This window comes from Carassius carassius, chromosome 32 (assembly GCF_963082965.1).
Source record: "Carassius carassius chromosome 32, fCarCar2.1, whole genome shotgun sequence".
NCBI lineage: Eukaryota > Metazoa > Chordata > Actinopteri > Cypriniformes > Cyprinidae > Carassius > Carassius carassius.
Window position 1 is genome coordinate 25,589,776 of NC_081786.1, and position 20,150 is coordinate 25,609,925.

General features: G+C 36.5%; 1 protein-coding gene across 3 annotated transcripts in view; it reads left to right on the plus strand.

Annotated features, from left to right (window-relative positions):
• The window catches only part of mthfd1b (methylenetetrahydrofolate dehydrogenase (NADP+ dependent) 1b), an 81,155-nt gene extending 61,309 nt beyond the window's left edge, over positions 1-19,846 (plus strand). For 2 of the 3 annotated variants that reach the window (XM_059520833.1, XM_059520836.1), the window contains 14 exons: positions 3,694-3,768; positions 3,897-3,999; positions 4,169-4,245; positions 6,025-6,165; positions 6,254-6,322; positions 6,527-6,638; positions 7,207-7,346; positions 7,469-7,510; positions 7,754-7,854; positions 10,284-10,461; positions 10,646-10,753; positions 11,720-11,872; positions 19,171-19,270; positions 19,364-19,846. In XM_059520833.1, coding sequence (XP_059376816.1) covers positions 3,694-3,768; positions 3,897-3,999; positions 4,169-4,245; positions 6,025-6,165; positions 6,254-6,322; positions 6,527-6,638; positions 7,207-7,346; positions 7,469-7,510; positions 7,754-7,854; positions 10,284-10,461; positions 10,646-10,753; positions 11,720-11,872; positions 19,171-19,260 — 1,389 coding nt within the window. In that variant the 3' untranslated portion in view covers positions 19,261-19,270; positions 19,364-19,846. The remainder of the gene's footprint in view (positions 1-3,693; positions 3,769-3,896; positions 4,000-4,168; positions 4,246-6,024; positions 6,166-6,253; positions 6,323-6,526; positions 6,639-7,206; positions 7,347-7,468; positions 7,511-7,753; positions 7,855-10,283; positions 10,462-10,645; positions 10,754-11,719; positions 11,873-19,170; positions 19,271-19,363) is intronic. The other variant, XM_059520835.1, reaches the window with a different exon arrangement.
• The last annotated feature ends 304 nt before the right edge of the window (positions 19,847-20,150 follow it).

Consider the following 20,150-nt stretch of genomic DNA (forward strand, 5'->3'; position numbering starts at 1 on the left):
ATATAATTATTTAGACAAAACATTAATCTTATTAATTGTGTGTGTGTGTGTGTGTGTGTGTGTGTATATTTACAGATAAAACTCATGCTCTGAAAAAATAAATCAATAATACTACATTTTTGCAGACAAAAGCATTTCTGTCTGCAACAATGCAAAGTCAGTATGCTGCAAAGAATTATATTCCTAATGAGAGTTTTTTGATTAATTTTTAAACAGGATACATTTACTTTAGATACTGGATATGATGGTTAGTTTTCAGAGAATCTTTAATGCTATTAAAATATTATTATACTAATAAATCACTGATTCCTGGGAAGTGGGACAAAACGGTGCAAAATTTAAAAAACATCCCAACTTTTTTCTCTTTTTATTAAAATTTTTCGTTATACCTTGAACTGTGTAATATAATTTTTACTTTAACAGCAATCAAGATGCTTTTTAACATTTCAAAACACACTGGAACACAAATGATCTATTTTCTCTCATCTCAGAACAGTATGTCTGCAGTGCATCTGCTAAGGTTAACTTAAAAACAGTTAAATGAACAAATAAAACAATTAGTTGTTACCTCTGTCCATTTACATTTAACAGGATCTTAAAATTAAGATTTAAGCAACTTAACAAATGATCCAAAAACTATCAGAACTCATATGATCTAAATACAAACAAAACTGTATTATGTATTAGAGCTGAAGATCTTTGCCCGAACCCGACGGGACCCGATGGGACCCGACGGGTTCGGGCTTAATTTATATCATCTTACGCGGGGTCGGGCTCGGGCTTGCGCTCCGGTTTGCGAGGTAAATGAGCGGTCATGTGATGTGTTTCGATTAGCGCGAGAAAGATAGAAAAGAAATAGATAGAGAAAGAAAATGGATGCAGAGTAGGTGAAATGAGGCTTGCCTCTGGTGATTTACGTTTTGGTTGCACCAGCAACTAAAGCAAAGTCTGAGGTGTGGAAAAGTTTTGACCATGTTTATAATGAGAATAATGAGTGAATAATGACGCACCGTCAGTGAGCGCAGGAACGCGCTGAAGCCATCTACAATGGATTCAATCATTTTCCTCCGTAAACACATGTAGGCTTAGTCTAATCTCTGTGAGAAAAGGTTTCCAAATGATAAATAAATATTCATTGAGTCTTACATGCATAATGTGGACAGAGTATATACAATAATGTTGGCATTATTGTTTTATTAAATGTCAGTTGCTAGTGGCGAATCAAATCCGGCGGAGCCTTTATCTTAATTTCGTTATTGCCATATACAAATCTTAATTTAAAATTTATATTAATTTAATTTGTTTAAAAAACTTGTTTTTATTGGTGCGTTAGTCTATTTATAGGCTAAATGAGCCTATGTCTATTTAGAGTGCTGAGATGTTACGATGTTACTGGATTTATTTTATTTCTTTATTCCAACTTCCAAGTGGCCTAGTCTACGTTAGTTATGAATAAATTGTTAAAACATGTATAAATGACTAATTTTTGACAAGGAAAAAGAGCTGTGTGTGCGCGCACATTTGAATAATGTCGGGCTGTAAACGGGGTTCGGGCTTCTAAAAAGCTGTCAATCAAAATGTACTTGTCGGGCTCGAGCCGAAACCTGTCGGGCTCGGGTCCTGTCAGGCCTAACTTTTAAGGCCCGATTAAAGCTCTATTATGTATAAATGTTTTATCCAGTGTTGTTGCCTCAGCCTCAGGATTTGTACATTATTAGAAAAATTTTACGCTTTTATTTAATATCAATAAAAATTACTTGAAAGTCAAAAGTTTTTTGTTTTTCATGTAGTAGCCATTCAGTTTTTTCTGTTGTTGCTAGATGCTAATATACTGTAACCTGCTTCAGGAGAGTAAAATTATCTAAATATTTCAAATAGTTTCCTGAGAAATTGGAGGATGGTGTTAACACATCATAATTGTGACACAGGAAATATTCACATTAGGATTTACAATATTAAAAAACGATATTCTTACCAGAGCCTGTCTGACAATGATGTACTCTGCAAAGGTGGAATTTGGCAAAGGGGTCATTTAGAGTGACAGGACAGCTACCCCTGATAAACCCTGAATTTATTAGGGGCCAAGCACCGAAGGTGCGTACAGTAGGCACCTATTGTATTTGTTCCCGTTCTTATTATTATTCTTCCTTCTTCCGACTAGGAGTCTATGGCAGCCCATAGAACCAATTGCGGGAAAGTTGTAATGGTTTGACATTCTGATAGAGGAAAGTGCGAACATTTAGTACACCAATTTTGGTGTGTCTAAGTCATTGCCTCTAGCGCCACCAACTGTCGAAAGTTTCGCTTATATTTTGTTAATAACTTTTGAACCGTAAGGCCAATCACCAAATTTATTTTTTTTGAGCTCATGACGATTCGATTGCACCCTATGAAATCATTTTCCGTCATAGAAATATGGCTGCCATTTTGATGTTTTTTTAAAACCTACTTTTTCGAACTAGTTCTAGACGGTTTGTCCGATTTACACGAAAATTTAACCAGATCATCTTCAGGCAGTGCTGACCAAAATTTATGGAATCCAAATTAGGGCTGGGCGATATACAAAAAAAAATGATATCTCGACATTGTCAAATTTTTTACGATATTCGATATATATCTCGATATGTTTGCATTTGCATTTAAATAATAAAAAATAAAACATGATTTTCTTTTGCCCATTAAAAAAAAAAAAAACATATAGATTAAACTGCTAATTTAAGCAGTTAAAAAATCTAGACCAAGAGATCACTTACTGCTTTTTATTAAATGAATACATGTAGGCCTATATGTAACTGAAGCAGTGCAAATTAAGTAACAGTTACAGAAAGTGCATTCTGTCAACTTTTTAGTGCATGCAATTCACAATTTAAACTATGCAACTGGGATAAGTATTTTATTTAAAGTTTTTAAGCTAAGAACACAAGTCTGTCAACTGTCTGTGGTTTTAAGAGAAGCTTTGTGGCATGAAACTAACTAAAAGGTTGCATAACTAGTAATGTAACTACCGTATTTTCCTGACTATAAGTCGCACTTTTTTTCATAGTTTGGCTGGTCCTGCGACTTACTGTATAGTCAGGTGCGACTTATTTATCAAAATTATTTTGACGTGAACCGAGAGAAATGAACCAAGAGAAAACATTACCATCCACAGCCCCGAGAGGGCGCTCTATGCTGCTCAATGCTCCTGTAGTCTACCACATAGCAGCATAGAGCGCCCTTTTGCGGCTGTAGACGGTAATGTTTTCTCTTGGTGCTTGGTTCTAAATAAATGTGACTTATAGTCCAGTGCAACTTATGTTTTTTTTCATCGTCATGACGTATTTTTGGACTGATGCGACTTATACTCATTTTCACTTATAGTCCGAAAAATACGTTAATTACTAATTACTTTATAAATTAAGTAATCAGAACAGTAACATGATTACTTTTTAAAAGGAGCAATCAGTAACTGGAGTACATTTTCAGAGTAGCTTGCCCAACACTGCTCAAGAATCAGTGAAATGATGTTAGTATTTTGTCTTACTGCAAAAGCAGAACAAGTAAGAGACTAGAAACTTGCTTTTTTTTTTTTTCATTTTTCTGGAAAACAACAAATACAGTTGTAAAACTCCAAATCAGTTTTTTCAATGTGTATGTGTTTGAATTTTTTTCTTTTAATGATATCATAATGATAGCATTCTATCACTACACTAGGCTCTATTTAATCGGTTGGTACCCTTGATTGGAGGTCAGAGGAAGTTTTCCCCAGTTCAGATCTACAGACTTGAAGTAAGAATGATGTTTGTTTGTTTGTTTTTGTAATTTTATATACTCTTTTCGCAGATTTACATTAGTTTTGCTCTTGCATTGTCATGATTCCTGCAATTTTATATTTTTTATGTTCCTTGTACTGATAGAAACTAGGTATAAAGAAAGTGGACCCCAGCGCATTAACAGAAGAGGAGATTGCATGCTTCGTCAGGTTGGATATTGACCCTGAGTCCATAACTTGGCAGCGAGGCATGTGTATTGTTGTTTTCATTATTATTATACTACAGTGATGAATTATCTGAAATAAAAAATTAAGTAAAAGCAAAGTGAATCTTTAATACTAGATAATATAATGGTACATTTGTACAGTATATACACATTTGGATGCAATGTAAATCTTATATATTTTTTTTTATAGTGCTGGACACAAATGATCGTTTTTTGAGAAAAATCACCATTGGCCAATCACCAACTGAGAAGGGATTCACCAGAACTGTAAGCATCACACACATTACCATATATTACTAAATGCTTTACATACTTATGAATAAGTAGACTCAAGAGACTTGATTATTTAATTTTATGAAGCATGTCCAAAAATGAACTGGATACCATTTATAATGCCAGATATGGATGTAGCTTCTAATAGGCAAATGATTCAGGCCATTATAACATTTTTTTTGTTGTTGTTAGAAGTAAATTACTTTATGCACAAACATTGTTCAAATATTGTTTGTTCAAATGTTATGTTTGTCTAGCTAGACATGGCACTCGTGCCACAAGACTGCAATGGCCAAAGATGTCCACCTGATTACCATATGCAGCAGAAGAAATGTTTTTGTGTTCTTGTTCATAGCACTTATTCAGGGGTTAAAGCTAAATAAAAATGAATATATGGTTGAAATAAAAAATAAAAGCTGTATCATACACTTGGAAAATTAAGGGCTATATCACTGGTCTACTGATTATTTTGACAACTGAGTAATCTTATATTTTTTAGTAATACAATAACACGTAAGTGAAAACCAGGCTTTAGTATGACTATATATATAAACTAACGATGAGGCAATAATAGTTAGCTCAAATAAAATATCAAAACCAAGAAAAACATGATTGTATTGATTGTATTGAACAACACTGTTCAAATATTTAATACCTAAACATATGAACACAACCAACTTAAGCACATTATGTATTAAAACAAATACCTGCAGAGGGCGCCAATGGCCTGATGACATTTCACTTTATAGTGTGATTAAACAATGTTTAAATCCATTAAATTGTGATATTTGGCCACATGCAGAAACTTTTATCGCGATGTACAATACATGGCATAATTGAGTTGATGTATTTTCCTGTGTTGGCATAGGTTTATAAATGATTTGCATTATAAATCTAGTGAAATACTGCACACTGTTTTTCCAGATGAACATTAATTCAAATTCATGGAATATACAGTGGAAGAGTTTAGCCCCTTTCATACAGTCTTTACTGGTAAATTACCGGTAAGTTACAATTAATAGTTCATTTGTGAACAGGACCTTTCAAAAATTCTGGTAAATTTGTTCTGGCAATCATATCATTCTTATGGAGATGGCATGATTACTCTGAGCTTTTTACAAAGCTCCGCTGCTTTATAATTAGCTTTTCTATGTAAATATTCACTAGATGGACATCTTTGACCATTGCGCCTCGCAGCCTTTTGTCGCGCTTCTCCATTCATCAGGGCTGCGCCTCTGCAGTTGGATACTATTATGCGCATCTCGTGTTTATAAGAGCAAAACATTCTGATTGGCTAGTAATGTTAGCGAACTCATGAATTCGAAAGTGATAAGATATTAAATTTTTATTTAAATGTAGGATAATTTTTTTCCACAGCCAAAAGCTGCACATTGGAAATCCTTTATGCCCTGCTTATTATCTTTTGAATGGCTCAGGAGTTACAAGTTAACGTTTATTTCTTTCCCATGTGGGACATGGGAAAATGTCTTGTCTTTCTGAATTACAGTGCGGTATCAGATGTTACCAGTCATTGGTAACTTATCATTGAACTTTCAGGAATCTTTTACCTTGCTATTCTGTGTTCCCTGATGGTATAAATAAAACAGAGTTGACCGTTGGGACAGACAAAACATGGCATATTTAATAAGCTGTAATGACAAGGAAACCAAAGCATTTTATGTTATTCTGTTAGCAGGCAATGCCCAGCAACATTTTTTATTTATTGAATTATTATTATTTATTTATTTATTTATGTATTTATTTTTTTTGCAGGCCCAGTTTGACATCACTGTAGCCAGTGAGATTATGGCAGTTTTAGCTCTCACCACCAGTCTGGCTGACATGAAGGAGAGACTTGCAAAAATGGTGGTGGCCACCAGTCGCAGTGGTCAGCCTGTCACCACTGAGGATTTGGTGTGCTGCTGTCATATGTCTCATTTTATCTCAAATGAAAATATCTAGGTGTTCATCCTGTGTTGATTCTGTAGTGTTTGTGTCTTAGGGAGTGTGTGGAGCTCTGGCAGTACTCATGCGAGATGCTATCAAGCCAAACCTCATGCAGACACTTGAGGTGAGAGGAATTGTCCTGGGATGTGTATATTCAAGTTAATTTGCAAATCACCTAGATATTAAATAGACCTTCATAGATAAATTATTCCTTATTCATGACCAGCTCCACAACTTGCTTAAATCAGTTTCCCAGCGGTTTTCTTGTCACTTCTTTCTTTGGTGCGTTAGATGTCTGTCTTAAGTCTTTGTATGGAAAATTGTTTAGGGAAACCCTGTGTTTGTTCATGCTGGACCGTTTGCAAACATTGCACATGGAAACTCTTCAATCTTGGCCGATAAAATTGCTCTGAAACTAGTTGGACCTCAGGGATTTGTGGGTAAGTTAAACGATTAAAGACACATTTTTGTTATTGGCATAATTTACATCTATGTGTAAAGTGAAGTGCCAGTATAATTTAGACTACAGTAACTAATTTTGTTTAACTAAAAAGATAACGATTTTGTTTCAAAATTAATTAATTTATGAAAATTATTTGTTTATTGATTTTCATAATTCTATAATTTGTTTATATAAAAAAAAAACATTTTACAAAAAAAACATGCAAATAAACACCCACATGACTTCAAAACAGTTTAGAGACTTAAGTATATTGTATGCAAGTATACACATGCTTGAGTTGTTTTTTACACCACATTTGTATAAAGCAAATCTTTCAAATCTATTTGTCCTGATGGAACTAGTGCAAGCACAAGTCAGAAATTTACTGAGGTATCTGTTTACTGTCAGTGACTCACGGTGCAGTGCCACTCACAACTGGTAGAGACAGGGAGTTAAAGTGCTTGTGGGACATTAATATTTACAAAATTGTGCAAAACTTAATAGTTTGATTGTCTTTGATCCCATCAGTGTAAATTCCTAAAGGGTTTATTTTTGTTTTCTGCCAGTCACTGAAGCAGGTTTTGGAGCAGATATTGGAATGGAGAAATTTTTCAATATAAAGTGTCGATACTCTGGTCTCAAGCCTCATGTTGTGGTCTTGGTTGCCACAGTTCGAGCACTTAAGATGCATGGAGGTGGTCCAACGGTGAGTCTGAGAATACAGCCAGTAATTTATTTACTTTTTCATGTAGATTGTCATTTTCTTCCACTTAAACACACAAATTTGTACAGGGAGTTGATTAAATATGCATTGCATCTTTTCTTTAGGTCACTGCAGGCACACCTCTGCCAAAAGAATATATTGAAGAGGTACTCTAAGATCGTTTAGTAGTTTTTCTTGCTAGTCTGTGATTTTATATAGATAATGTAGTCTAGTGATGCGAGTAGCTAAAAATGTAGTGTTCTAAAACTTTTTCACTGGTATTGCTATAGGTATAAATAAAGTTTTGGGAGTTGCAGCTGCATTTAACTAAAAGTGAATCACAGGAGTCACTCCAGAAACATTCCCAAAACTCAATGTAGTACTGATAATGTTGTTTTGAACTCTTGCAGAATCTGGCACTGCTGGAAGCCGGCTGTAGTAACATGAGGAAGCAAGTGGAGAATGCTCAGCTTTTTGGGGTTCCAGTAGTTGTGGCTGTCAATGCTTTCAAGTAAGACGGCACCTGCTGATTAAACCTGCACAATACAGATTAAAAAAATAAATAAAAATACATCAGCTTTATGCAGAGTAGGGCAAGTTAAGGGTTTATAATGTCTATCAAAATTCCTAAAGCTTTGTGTACTAACTATTACTATTATACAATAGTGTTTGATAGACAGCAGTAGTAAAAAAAAAAGTATTGTAAGTAATTTGCGGGGGTGGTGGTCGATAAATCATGAGCAGTGTCCCAGAGCTTACTGTTCACAGAATATGTAAAATGTGACCCCACCCACGATAGTTGACTGACACGGCTGTTTTAGCTGTGACCCTGCCCTAAATGATCCACACACACTGTCTGCCATGTTTATTTTCATGCCAGAGCATTTAAAAGCAGCATTCAAGGAAGAAATGTCCTTTTATTAGAGCTATAGAAGTTGTTTGTTCCAGAGCAGTGAGTGATTTTTCTGCTTTTATTTTATTGTTTGGGTCTTGTTAACAGTATAGCAGTCAGTATAGGCAGGGGTGCACATAAGTGGTCTGCAGGACCGCATGTTCGACCAAAATAAAAAATGCGTTATACTGTATAAATGTTCTGAAAGCACATTTGAGTACCGACATGGTTGACAGCTGTTAATACACAATTACCATTTTAGATCACAAACTGTACTATATACGTTTTATTTTCAACCTGAAGACATAAATCTGGGCTATGCCATGTCGTTTTTAAAGCACAATGCAAAACTGTGACTTTCCACTAACGCTCTTTAATCAGCAGCAGCGCTAAATCCGGAAGCGCGTATACTTGCCGGCAACCTGCCAAAATAAAAACCTGCTGATTTTACGTTTGAATATGATGAAAACGCTTTTATTTATTTATTTTTAGACACTTTTATCCAAAGCTTCTTAAAATTGGGGAATACATAAAGCAATTCTTCTTAGAGGCGAACAAAAAGTAGTAGTAAATATTAGCATTTTATTTTTAAGTTTACTATAAAATAAATGTATTTGTATTTAATACTAGGACTGCCTTTTATTTTTAATAATATTATCACACACTATTTTTTAGTTTATTTACTATCATTTTATTTAAAAAAACTAAATAAATAAAGTGCAATAATATAACTATTCATTTTTTATAGTTATATTTAATGGGTCGGCCACTGTTTCAGACGGACCCTTTACAATGTTGCACTTCTAAGCAGCGACTGCGAGGCGTTGTGAGGGTAAACTAAGCAGTGCTCTGGTGTTTCGTTATAATGCCTGTTACACACACAATCCGTCTGCAGTGCGTATTAACGGATTTCAGCTGCACAAGGTTGCAGTCCGTCAGCGCGTTCAAGGAGCGGTGCGTCGTCTGCAGCAAGTCACAACACATTCTGAGGACACCTGAGATTTACATCTTGTAAAAGGTGCCCTTTAAATGACAACCTTTGTGATGCATGTCAGGACAACGTCAGTTGCTACCACAGGCACTACGCCCCTTTAAACACATAAGGAAATTGGGCAACAGAATAACTATAGAGCCATTCCCACAGGGCATGTTCTTGCATTCAAACCACAGTGGTTGTCTAGTATAAAATGTAGTGGTCTCAAGATAGTTTTGTTGAGTACAGTTTTTTTAACTACTTCAAGAGTATTTACATGTAAGCCAATATGAAGTCTTCTAAAAACTTACAATAAATTGTGAGGAAAATAAATTAGTAACACTTTAGATTAGTGAACACTATTTACTATTAACTAGTTGCTTATTAACATGCATATTACAACCTAAACATAACATAATTAGGAATTTATTGAGGGAAAACTCTTTTAATAGTGAATTTGTTCCCCAATTAAAAAAAAAAAACTATAAAAATAAGTTGTTGATTTTATACTGTCGGTAGGCCATTAACCACTGCACTGGGATCATTGGGTCATTTAGAATCATATCTGTCTGATTCATAAGTTGAATCGTTCAGATGGTTTTGGTGAACCAATCAACCTGGAGTCAAAACAAAAGTCATTAAATGGACATTGTTACTCCTATAAATGCTTCAAGGAGAGCTATCAAGATGGGTGGATGTCAAGACATGATGGCCAATGAGACATATGCAAAAATATAAAAATTGCAGACAAGAAAGTGTCATGCAAATGCTCCATTCTACCTTGGACAGACTGACAGATAGAATAATGCCGCAATAATATAATGTCCTTTTAATTATTTTATGGAATATTTTCTCAGTAAATATGTGATTGAAGGCCACGTGATGTTAAAATTTGTAATCCATTGATAGCCCTATCACTTAGCCAACAACATGTTTTATTCTGTGTCTAGATTCATTTGAGTAAAGTGCTCGGGAGAGATATAGAGTATCATTTGCGAACTCTAGACCATGTTAATCAAACTGCCGTTTAGCTCATGTGCCATTCAAACTGAATCTTGCCATCTCATGTATACAGGACAGACACAAAGGCTGAACTGGATCTGATTTGTAAACTAGCCAAAGAGGCAGGAGCGTTTGATGCTGTGCATTGTTCTCACTGGGCTGATGGAGGCGCTGGTGCTGCAGATCTGGCTAGAGCAGTGCAAAAAGCAGCAGACTTGCCTAACAGCTTCAGATTTCTTTATGACATTGAGGTACAAAAAATAAAAAAATGAATGTTAGTGGGGTTGCATTGTCATTTCTATAATACATTTATTGGTTTTAATTTGCAGAGAAATGTTTCACACAATAATAGAGGGTTTACTCTGCAGTAATATTTTACAGATGTACACATTCATACAATTCATTTGTTACAGTTAACTATTATCTATCTTACAGTTACCTATTGTAGACAAGATCAGAATCATTGCACAGAAGATCTATGGTGCAGATGACATTGAACTTCTTCCAGAGGCCCAACATAAGGTGGACCTGTACAGCAAACAGGTATGAGTTGATTATCACACCCATGTTGTATGAAGTCACTCCCGAACATATGAAGCAACAAGAACAGTTATTTCAGGCAACCTAAAAACATTTATCTAAACACACCTGGTTAACCGTTATCAATTATCAGAGTACAACTGCTTATAAAATAGTCTCCTTTGCATATTTATCTCTACAGAATACATAGGAAGTTGAATACCGTTCGTTGAACCATTGCTGTGCTTCTTTTGGACGGTCAAATTTAAAATTCTCATCGCCAAGGTCTATCAGCAGGCGAGCGGGGGATTTAAGGAAAAAATGTCACTTTCTTTTCACGCAGGTTGTTTCTCACAGTTGAAAATGCTTCCCTCCTCTTAATGCTCGATTTAAAACTCTCAAAGGACACAACAACCGGGGCAAGAGCAAAGTCAATGGCTGATTTCACCTGTTCTGCGATGGTAGATGATAGCTCGGAGATCAGAGTGACAGAGATTTTCCAGATTCAGCTTGTCCCATTGACTCTCTGTCATGGTAGCTGAAGATTTAAGTTTCCGTTGCCTTTCAGAAGCCATAAATCCTTCCTAGCTACAATCGTCGAATAAGTAGTTTGAAAAATAAACCACCAAGGGTGCCTAAAGTTTCAAGCAGCCTGAGAGATATAATAGAACGACAAAGTGCTCGGAAGCTAACTTCAAATGTGTCTTCTCACTCACATGCTCAGTCAGAAGTCAGTCCTTCCTTGTTCATTTTCAGGTATTCCTTTGACTCTATGCACCTGAAGTAAAAGGATTGCTTTTATCCTATTTGGAGCACTACAATTTTTCTTTAGTTTTTAAGGATTTATTATATCCCATTTTGTACCCCCATCATGGCTAATAAACGGGTTGGATAGTGGAAGTAGGAATGGTGTGGGTGTATTTTTTTCTCATTACAGATCCTTAAATATAAGGTTGCCATTGTTTATAAAGCTTTTTTGTCTCCATCAAGGGTTTTGCAAGTCTACCCATATGCATGGCAAAAACTCATCTGTCTCTGTCACATGATGCTGAAAAGAAAGGTGTGCCTACTGGATTTGTTCTTCCAATTCGTGACATTCGTGCCAGTGTTGGGGCAGGCTTTCTCTACCCACTGGTTGGCACAGTAAGTAGCGTAATATGAACATTCACATTTTTACCTATTAAGTATACTGCCATTTCTTTGAATTAAAAATAATAATTGGAAAAAAAGTACCACCAAATGATTTTTTCTGATTGTTGAAATAACTTGTTTTCATCATTTCATTCCAGAAAGAATCAGCAATTACAGGTGCTGGTCATATAATTAGAATATCATCAAAAAGTTCATTTATTTTACTAATTCCGTTCAAAAAGTGTAACTTGTATATTATATTCATTCATTACACACAGACAGATATATTTCAAATGTTTATTTCTTTTAATTTGGATTATAACTGACAACTAAGGAAAATCCCAAATTCATTATCTCAGAAAATTATAATATTACTTAAGACCAATACAGAGAAAGGATTTTTAGAAATCTTGGCCGACTGAAAAGTATGAACATGAAAAGTATGAGCACTCAATACTTAGTTGGGGCTCCTTTTGCCTGAATTACTGCAGCAATGCGGCATGGCATGGAGTCAATCAGTCTGTGGCACTGCTCTGGTGTTATGAGAGCCCAGGTTGCTCTGATAGTGGCCTTTAGCTCTTCTGCATTGTTGAGTCTGTCATATCACATCTTCCTCTTCACAATACAAGATTTTCTATGGCGTTAGGGTCTGTTATTAAGGTTAAGTTTGCTGGCCAATTAAAAACAGGGATACCATGGTCCTTAAACCAGGTACTGGTAGCTTTGGCACTGTGTGCAGGTTCCAAGTCCTGTTGGAAAATGAAATCTGCATCTCCATAAAGTTGGTCAGCAGCAGGAAGCATGAAGTGCTCTAAAACTTCCTGGTATATGGCTGCGTTGACCTTGGACCTCAGAAAACCCAGTGGATCAACACCAGCAGATGACATGGCACCCCAAACCATAACTGACTGTGGAAACTTTACACTGGACCTCAAGCAACGTGGATTGTAGTGCTGGGCGGTAAACCGGTTCATACCGAAAACTGGTGTATATTTTCGTTATGATGTTAATTTGGAATATACCGCCATACCGGTGTATTTAATTACTCCGCATTCGGAATGAACGTTATGCTGCGCCGTGGCCGAGCGACACTGTTTCAGACGGACCCTGCAGTGCGTATTATGGGATTTCAGCTGCACGAGGTTGCGGTCCATCAGCGCGTTCAAGGAGCGGTGCGTCGTCTGCATCAGTGCAGCGATTGTTAATGTACAGAGTCTATTTTTGCTGTGCTGCAGGCGCCGAATTAAAGTGAAAGCACATTGTTCGCGGGAAAAGTGAACGTAGATTGACATGGAAACACAGTCACATGGGTTTTTGGCTAGGTTTAAAACAAGAAAAAGAGCACTTTTAGATAAAGGAGGAAAACTATATATATGTTCACTTATGGAAGCAGAAAAACAAAGTTCATTAAGACCCGTGGGATTGCTTGTGATAAAGATTTAAATGCAAAATGCACGAGACTGTTTCTGTCTGTGGTGTTTTAATTTTAAATATTTTAACAAGAAAAGTAGGCTATTTATTGTTTAAATGTTTTGCCGCTTGCTTGAGCAGCTTATTATACAAACCTAGAAGTAAAATGCATGAATGCGTTGTTTATATTTATTGAGTTTAAACTAATGTCTATATGAAAGATTGTTACTGATCTGTGATGAGACTTACAATGCAGAAAAAAAAAGAAAAAAAAATATATGTATATATATATATATCATTGTTTTTTTTTGGTTTTTTTACATATGAAATCAAAACAATGAAGAAATTTTGTATTTGTGGACTAAACTGACACAGATCAGTAGCGGACCTGCAAACGCGTCCTGTATGAAAGCATGAGTCCGTTCTGTGGACTGCATATGCACTGCAGCCAGATTATGTGTGAAACAGGCGTTACAGCCAAAAAGAGGAGCCTGGTCTGTTGTTTGGAGGTTTTTGGTTTCCAAAAATCCGACGTCGACCAAACATCCATTTTATGCAAGTGCTGTCGGGCTAAAATTGTCGCCAAAGGCGGCAACACGAGCAATTTGCTCCAGCACCTTAGCCACAAGCACGTCTTGGAATATCAACCAGCAGAAAATGTATTGTACACCTTGTTATGCATGAAAAAAAAACAAAAAAAACGTCATAAACCGGAAAACCGGTATAATTTTGAAAAAAAACACGAGATACAATTTTGCTCAAACCGCCCAGCACTAGTGGATTGTGTGTCTCTCCTCTCTTCCTCCAGACTCTGGGACCCTGATTTCCAAAGGAAATGCAAAATTTACTTTCATCAGAGAACATAACTTTGGACCACTCAGCAGGAGTCCAGTCCTTTTTGTGTTTAGATGCTTCTGACGCTGTCTGTTGTTCAAGAGTGGCTTGACACAAGGAATGCGACAGCTGAAACACATGTCTTGCATATGTCTGTGCATAGTGGTTCTTGAAGCACTGACTCCAGCTACAGTCCACTCTTTGTGAATCTCCCCCACATTTTTGAATGGGTTTGGTTTCACAATCCTCTCCAGGGTGCAGTTATCCCTATTGCTTGTGCACTTTTTCAGGGTTCACACTCTTTTTCACAGATCATTTACCAGGACTTTTCCAGGACATTTCAAATTTCATAATGATGGGAATAAAATATAAGAATCACATAATCACAGCCTAAAGTAATATATTCCTCTCTCCTCTCTTAAAAAAAGCATACAATTTATGGCTATAACCCAACTATAAAATCAGAAATGCACCAAATAAACACACACACACACACACGTCTGGTTCACTATCCTGCTAGAGAATCTCCTTAGACATAATGGTTTTTATACTGTACAAACTGTATATTCTATCCCCCTACACTATCACAGAAAACCTTTGACATTTTTACATTTTCAAAAAAAACATTTAGTATGTTTATTAATCCAATTGCCCCATGGGGACTGCTGGCTGGTCCCCACAATGTAGATTATCTCAGGTTATACTATCCTTGTGGGGACCATTTGGTCACACACGCTCACACTCACAGAGCTTCTGAAGGTAAACTCTACACTTTAATTTAATGAACACATTATAACGACTGCCTAGGCCCTTCCTGTTAAGCTTCCCCTTCCCTCTTCCCCCAACTGCAGTCTCCAAAGAAATAAAAGGCATTATAAAAAATGTTTTTGCAAAAAGCATCTGTCCCAAACAGACTAAACAACAAATAAATGTCTGTCCAAAATGTTTACTGCATTAAGCTCCACAGTATCCTTGTGAATTTTTTTTACTGTTTGAGTTGGCTCAAACTCTCTTGCAACTTTTCCAAGCTTTGTTTTAGAGCTGTTAACTCCTCACTTTTGTCTGCGACACTTTTGCGATAGGCATTTGATTTTGACAGTAAGGTGAAGTCATGCTTTCTCTCTGCCCTGACGGCCATTTCATCTGCCTCTTTCTGCATGGTTTCAATGCTATGTATTATTTTTTGTCTTTTTGCATTGACATTTGCAATTTCTTGGAGCAGGTCTTTTCTTTTCCTCTCATTGCAAGTTTGGTCTTTCTTTTTCTTTTCATCCTCCAAGTACTGCACATATCTCATCCTTGCTCCTTTGCAGTGTGCATCAATAACTCTTGGCAGGACTTCATCTAGTGGCTGTCCTGCCATTGCATCCTGAACCATGCACAGTGCTACGAGAGACCTCTCCTTAAGGTTTTCAACTAACATGTCTTTGTTGATAGAGTATCCTCGTTCCACTGCTCCTTGTCCATGAGAGAGTGTGAGCAGATGTTTAATCATGTCCCACAAGGCTGTATATTCTGTTCTGCCACTGACAAGATTTCCAAGAAACTTGTGCAGCCTGGAAGTATAAGCAAAATTTTGGAATTCTGCTTTATGGTGTGTGTAGACGTGTATTAAAAACATTTTGTACTGTAAAGGAAGGAGACACATTATTTTTTGAACAGCTGAATTTTCACAGGATGTTCCTTGAGGTTTTCAGATGCTTTTTCTAAAGCTTGCTTTGTACCAAATCCAATGTCAAGCTGTTTGAGTGATACATGGTTTGCTTTGTCTTGAAGATCTAGTTTCAGCAGGTCGAGAGGTGTCTTTAACTTTTCCAGTTCTTCCCTTTTGATATAGCATGATAGCAAGTCTCTCATGGTTGACTGTAGCTCCTTTGCTAAAAAAGGGACCATTGGAGCATCGGTCTGAAATTTTTCCAAAAATGGCTACAGCGGTCTAGCAACAAATGCAAAAAAATGGAGCTTGGCAACAAAAAGAGGGTCTGCAGTAGCCTCCTTTACTGTGCAGTATGATGCTGATGATGGAACTTTACTTTTCGGAAGTTTCCTGTGGCTGTTGATGTACGTCTGCACTGCGGGCCAAATTTCGATTGCTCTCTCTGCAACTGCCAAGTCTTCTACCCATCGATGAGCACAGAACTTCAAAGGAAATGTTGATGTTTTGGCCATCTCAATGAAATCCTCACGTCTGGCTGGTGAGTCATGGAACAACTGCCAAAGAGGCCTCAGAACATCTCCCACCTTCCAACCTGTTTCTTTCTCTCCACTTTGAAAGCTTCTATGCACAACATGCAAAGCACAGCTTCCCAAATTTAGCAACTTTGATGCATCAGGGTCTGATTGGCTCTTGTCTTCTTGAAACGGCTTCAAGAATTTCCAATTGACCATAGGGCCATCCATTGAGATCTGCAGGAGCTTCTTGGGATCAAGTGGTGAGAGGGTTTTCTTAATTTTCTCCAAAAGTTTCTCTGCCTGAGTATGTCCCATAAACTCTGAATCAAAATAGCGCACAGCTACTTTCTCTTCACGATCACACCAGTAACGGACAAGAATATCCATCGGTTCCTTCTGTGTCACTTTATTCAAGCATTCATCAAATGACACAACATAACATTGTGCCTTCCTAACATCTTTTGATCCACTTTGAAATATGGGCACAAGCCAAAGGATAAAAGGTAAGCAGATTTTGTTGCACCACATGCAAACCGTTTGGCAATTTCACTGTCTGGGAACATTTGACTAAAAATGACTGACACATCAGAGCTGGAGTTGAATGAGTAGTGTGACCTGACCATTTTGATTACCCAACGAATCTCAGCTTCAAGCACAGCTTGGCTTGAAAAGAACTTTGACCGTGTTGAGCTGCCTTGTTGACAGCCACTTTCTACATCTACAGTGGTTACCTGTAAGTCTTTGCTTTGTCTGCAAATGTCCTGTCCTCTGCCTTCAGAAGTAATTTCTCTGAGAAAATGTGTAATTTTTGTCTCCTTTTTCATTTGTGTAGCAACCTTTACATGGCCTTGTCCTCGTTCATGACTCTTTGAGTGCCGAGAGACCCAGGTTACCAACATCAAAGGATTTCTTGCAAAACTTGCAATATGTCCTTTGCACATCTCCTGATACCTCTGTAACGGATTTGCAGTTCATCGATTAATTGGTTCTGAACTAATGAATAACGGTTCGTTGAATCTAAAACAATGCAAACCCAAAGCTTCTAGATTTTGAATTCAGGCATATAAACCCAACTCTCTCTAAACTAAATGCCTGGCGCCAGTCTGGCTGGATTTAAATTATTTACGACACTCTGGACGAGAAATTCCACAGTCACGTGAGCAGCCTCAAAGGAGAAACAAAACACCCACATTCCTAAACACACACACAAACTTTTCTTTACGCTCTTTATGTAAGTCCTTAATAATATGTATTTTGAATAGGTTTGTGTGTTGCATAGAATGGTTAATCCTGTTATGCGAGGATTATAAGTTGCTGACTTGTAAATTGGAAATGCTTCTCCTAATTTAATGTTCTCAAATAAGAGTCATGATTCTGTAACCCTACTCCTGACCAGATCATAAAACTTTACGACCTATGGGAAACAGGACAGGAAAGCTAACTCTTAGAAAAGAGAATAGTACCCTTTTATCTTCTCAATGTATTCTAAATGTATTGAGTATTGTGCAGTAGATGTTTCCCCATATAAATTGGAGTATCTGCAGTTTTATGGTGTTAATCAAACTTTAAATGTGTGTAATTCTGCATATGAATGTAACGTCGTGTTTCTATCAGTTATATATGTCAGTTCTGGTATCTTTATAATCGTAAAAATCCGACTGTGTCGAATCTCGACGACAAATTACAAAAAGATGCATCGTTTCAGAAATACAATCTTAAGAAAAATGTTCAATTCTGTCAGCTATAACTCACGCGAGGGGGTGGTTCCCCAGAGACAAAGGAACGTTTTTCCCGCTTCAGATCGCAGACGTTCATTGGTTGTTCACGCAAACGTGAACCAGTCAAGCCATAAGATAACCTTTTCTCAGGCAAATGCCGTCACTCATGCTGTAATTCGCCATGCAGACCCCTTGCACATGCGTATTAAAATAATTACTTTACAATAATATTAACATATAATTAAATATTACCTGCATTCCAGTGAACATTTGCTGCAAACATTCGAGCACTTAATTTCTAGCACCTGAAAACCGCCAACACGAGACCGCATCATACGTCACAGGGGGCTTAAACAGCGTGAGCTCACGTGTCAAAACTCAGCATCCCTGAACAGAGCGCTTTCTGTTACATTAATTGTTTCAACCAGTTGTCGGCCAATTCTTTAATCATCAAGAACATTTAAAAGTAATAATTTTCCAGGACAACAAAATTTTTTCCAGGACAATCTAGGTTTTCTCCCATTTTCCATGTGTTTTCCAGGACTGGAAAATTGGTCATTAATATTCCAGGATTTCCAGGTTTTCCAGGACTCGTGGGAACCCTGATTTTTTTTCTACCACGTCTTTTCCTTCCCTTCGCCTCTCTATTAATGTGCTTGGACACAGAGCTCTGTAAACAGTCAGCGTCTTTTGCAATGACCTTTTATGTCTTGTCCACCTTGGGCAAGGCGTCAATGGTCATCTTTTGGACAACTGTCAAGTCAGCAGTCTTCCCCATTATTGTGTAGCCTATAGAACTAGACTGAGACCATTTAAAGGCCTTTGTAGGTGTTTTAAGTTAATTAGCTGATTAGAGTGTGGCACCAGGTGCCTTCAATATTGAACCTTTTCACAATATTCTAATTTTCTGAGATACTGAATTTGGGATTTTCCTTAGTTGTCAATTATAATAATCAAAATTAAAAGAAATAAACATTAAAAATATATCAGTCTGTGTGTAATGAATTAATATAATATACAAGTTTCACTTTTTGAATGGAATTAGTGAAATCAACTTTTTGATATTCTAATTAATATGACCAGCACCTGAACATAAAAAAGAGAGTAGTAACTGTGATTAATACCATTTAATATTAAAGTTCTTACTTTCATTATTATTATTTTTATTTTTTGCAGATGCCAACGATTCCTGGCCTTCCTACTCGTCCATGTTTTTATGACATAGATCTCGACACTGAGAGTGGAGAGGTTCATGGACTTTTTTAAGTTTTTTGGGGTATGTATTAATCTGTTTTTTAAATGTAATTCATTGTGCCTGTATCTTTTACATATTTTAATACAGCTGTAATTAATTATTTTCTCATTTAAGATTACAGGTTGTGGCAGTCCACACTGGATTAAAGACCCTCTTTAATTTCCTCTTCGATCAGAGGTTGTTATTTCTAACAGAACAGATGTGCTGTCATAACTTTTGATATTCTGATCTATAACATTTGTCTATTTTCCTTTGTCTGAATATTTGTATTAAACTACACTACACTACACCGAGCAAAAAAAATAATTCCAAAAGTAAATTTTTTTTTCTTTATTAATTGTCATTTCTGAACTAATTTTGTGCTATTTGTTAATAACGGTTTTCAATTTATAGGGTTTCTATTAACATTTCTTTTTCACTTGTCAAGTGCCAAACGAGAGTAAAAACTGACTTTGAGAAAAAAACCTAAGTCTATACTAACATTTGTCAGATACATATTTTTGATTCTGTTTGAATGCATTTACCTTGTGAATACAAAATTCAAACAAATTGTTTCTGAGCCTCAGATACAGTATACTTAATCTGTGTTTGTAACGACGGTTTCTGATTTGGGATGTTTTCCTTACAATAAAAATCTGAAAAGAAATCGTTTTACAAAAAGTCTCCATTTACTTTCTATTTAGTCTCGTTATCATCTAGGAGAAACATTCATGGAAGAGATTTCATTCCTGTTTTTAATTTTTCACTTTAGTACTTGTAGTTACCTAAATTAAGTGCTAAGATCATTTGAGATTCAATAAACTTACGTTTGACACGCACACAAAAAATATAGTTGAAGGATCTAACGTTCAGTTTATCTTACGTATTTATACAGCCCAGAGGTGGGGTCAAGTCCAAGCAA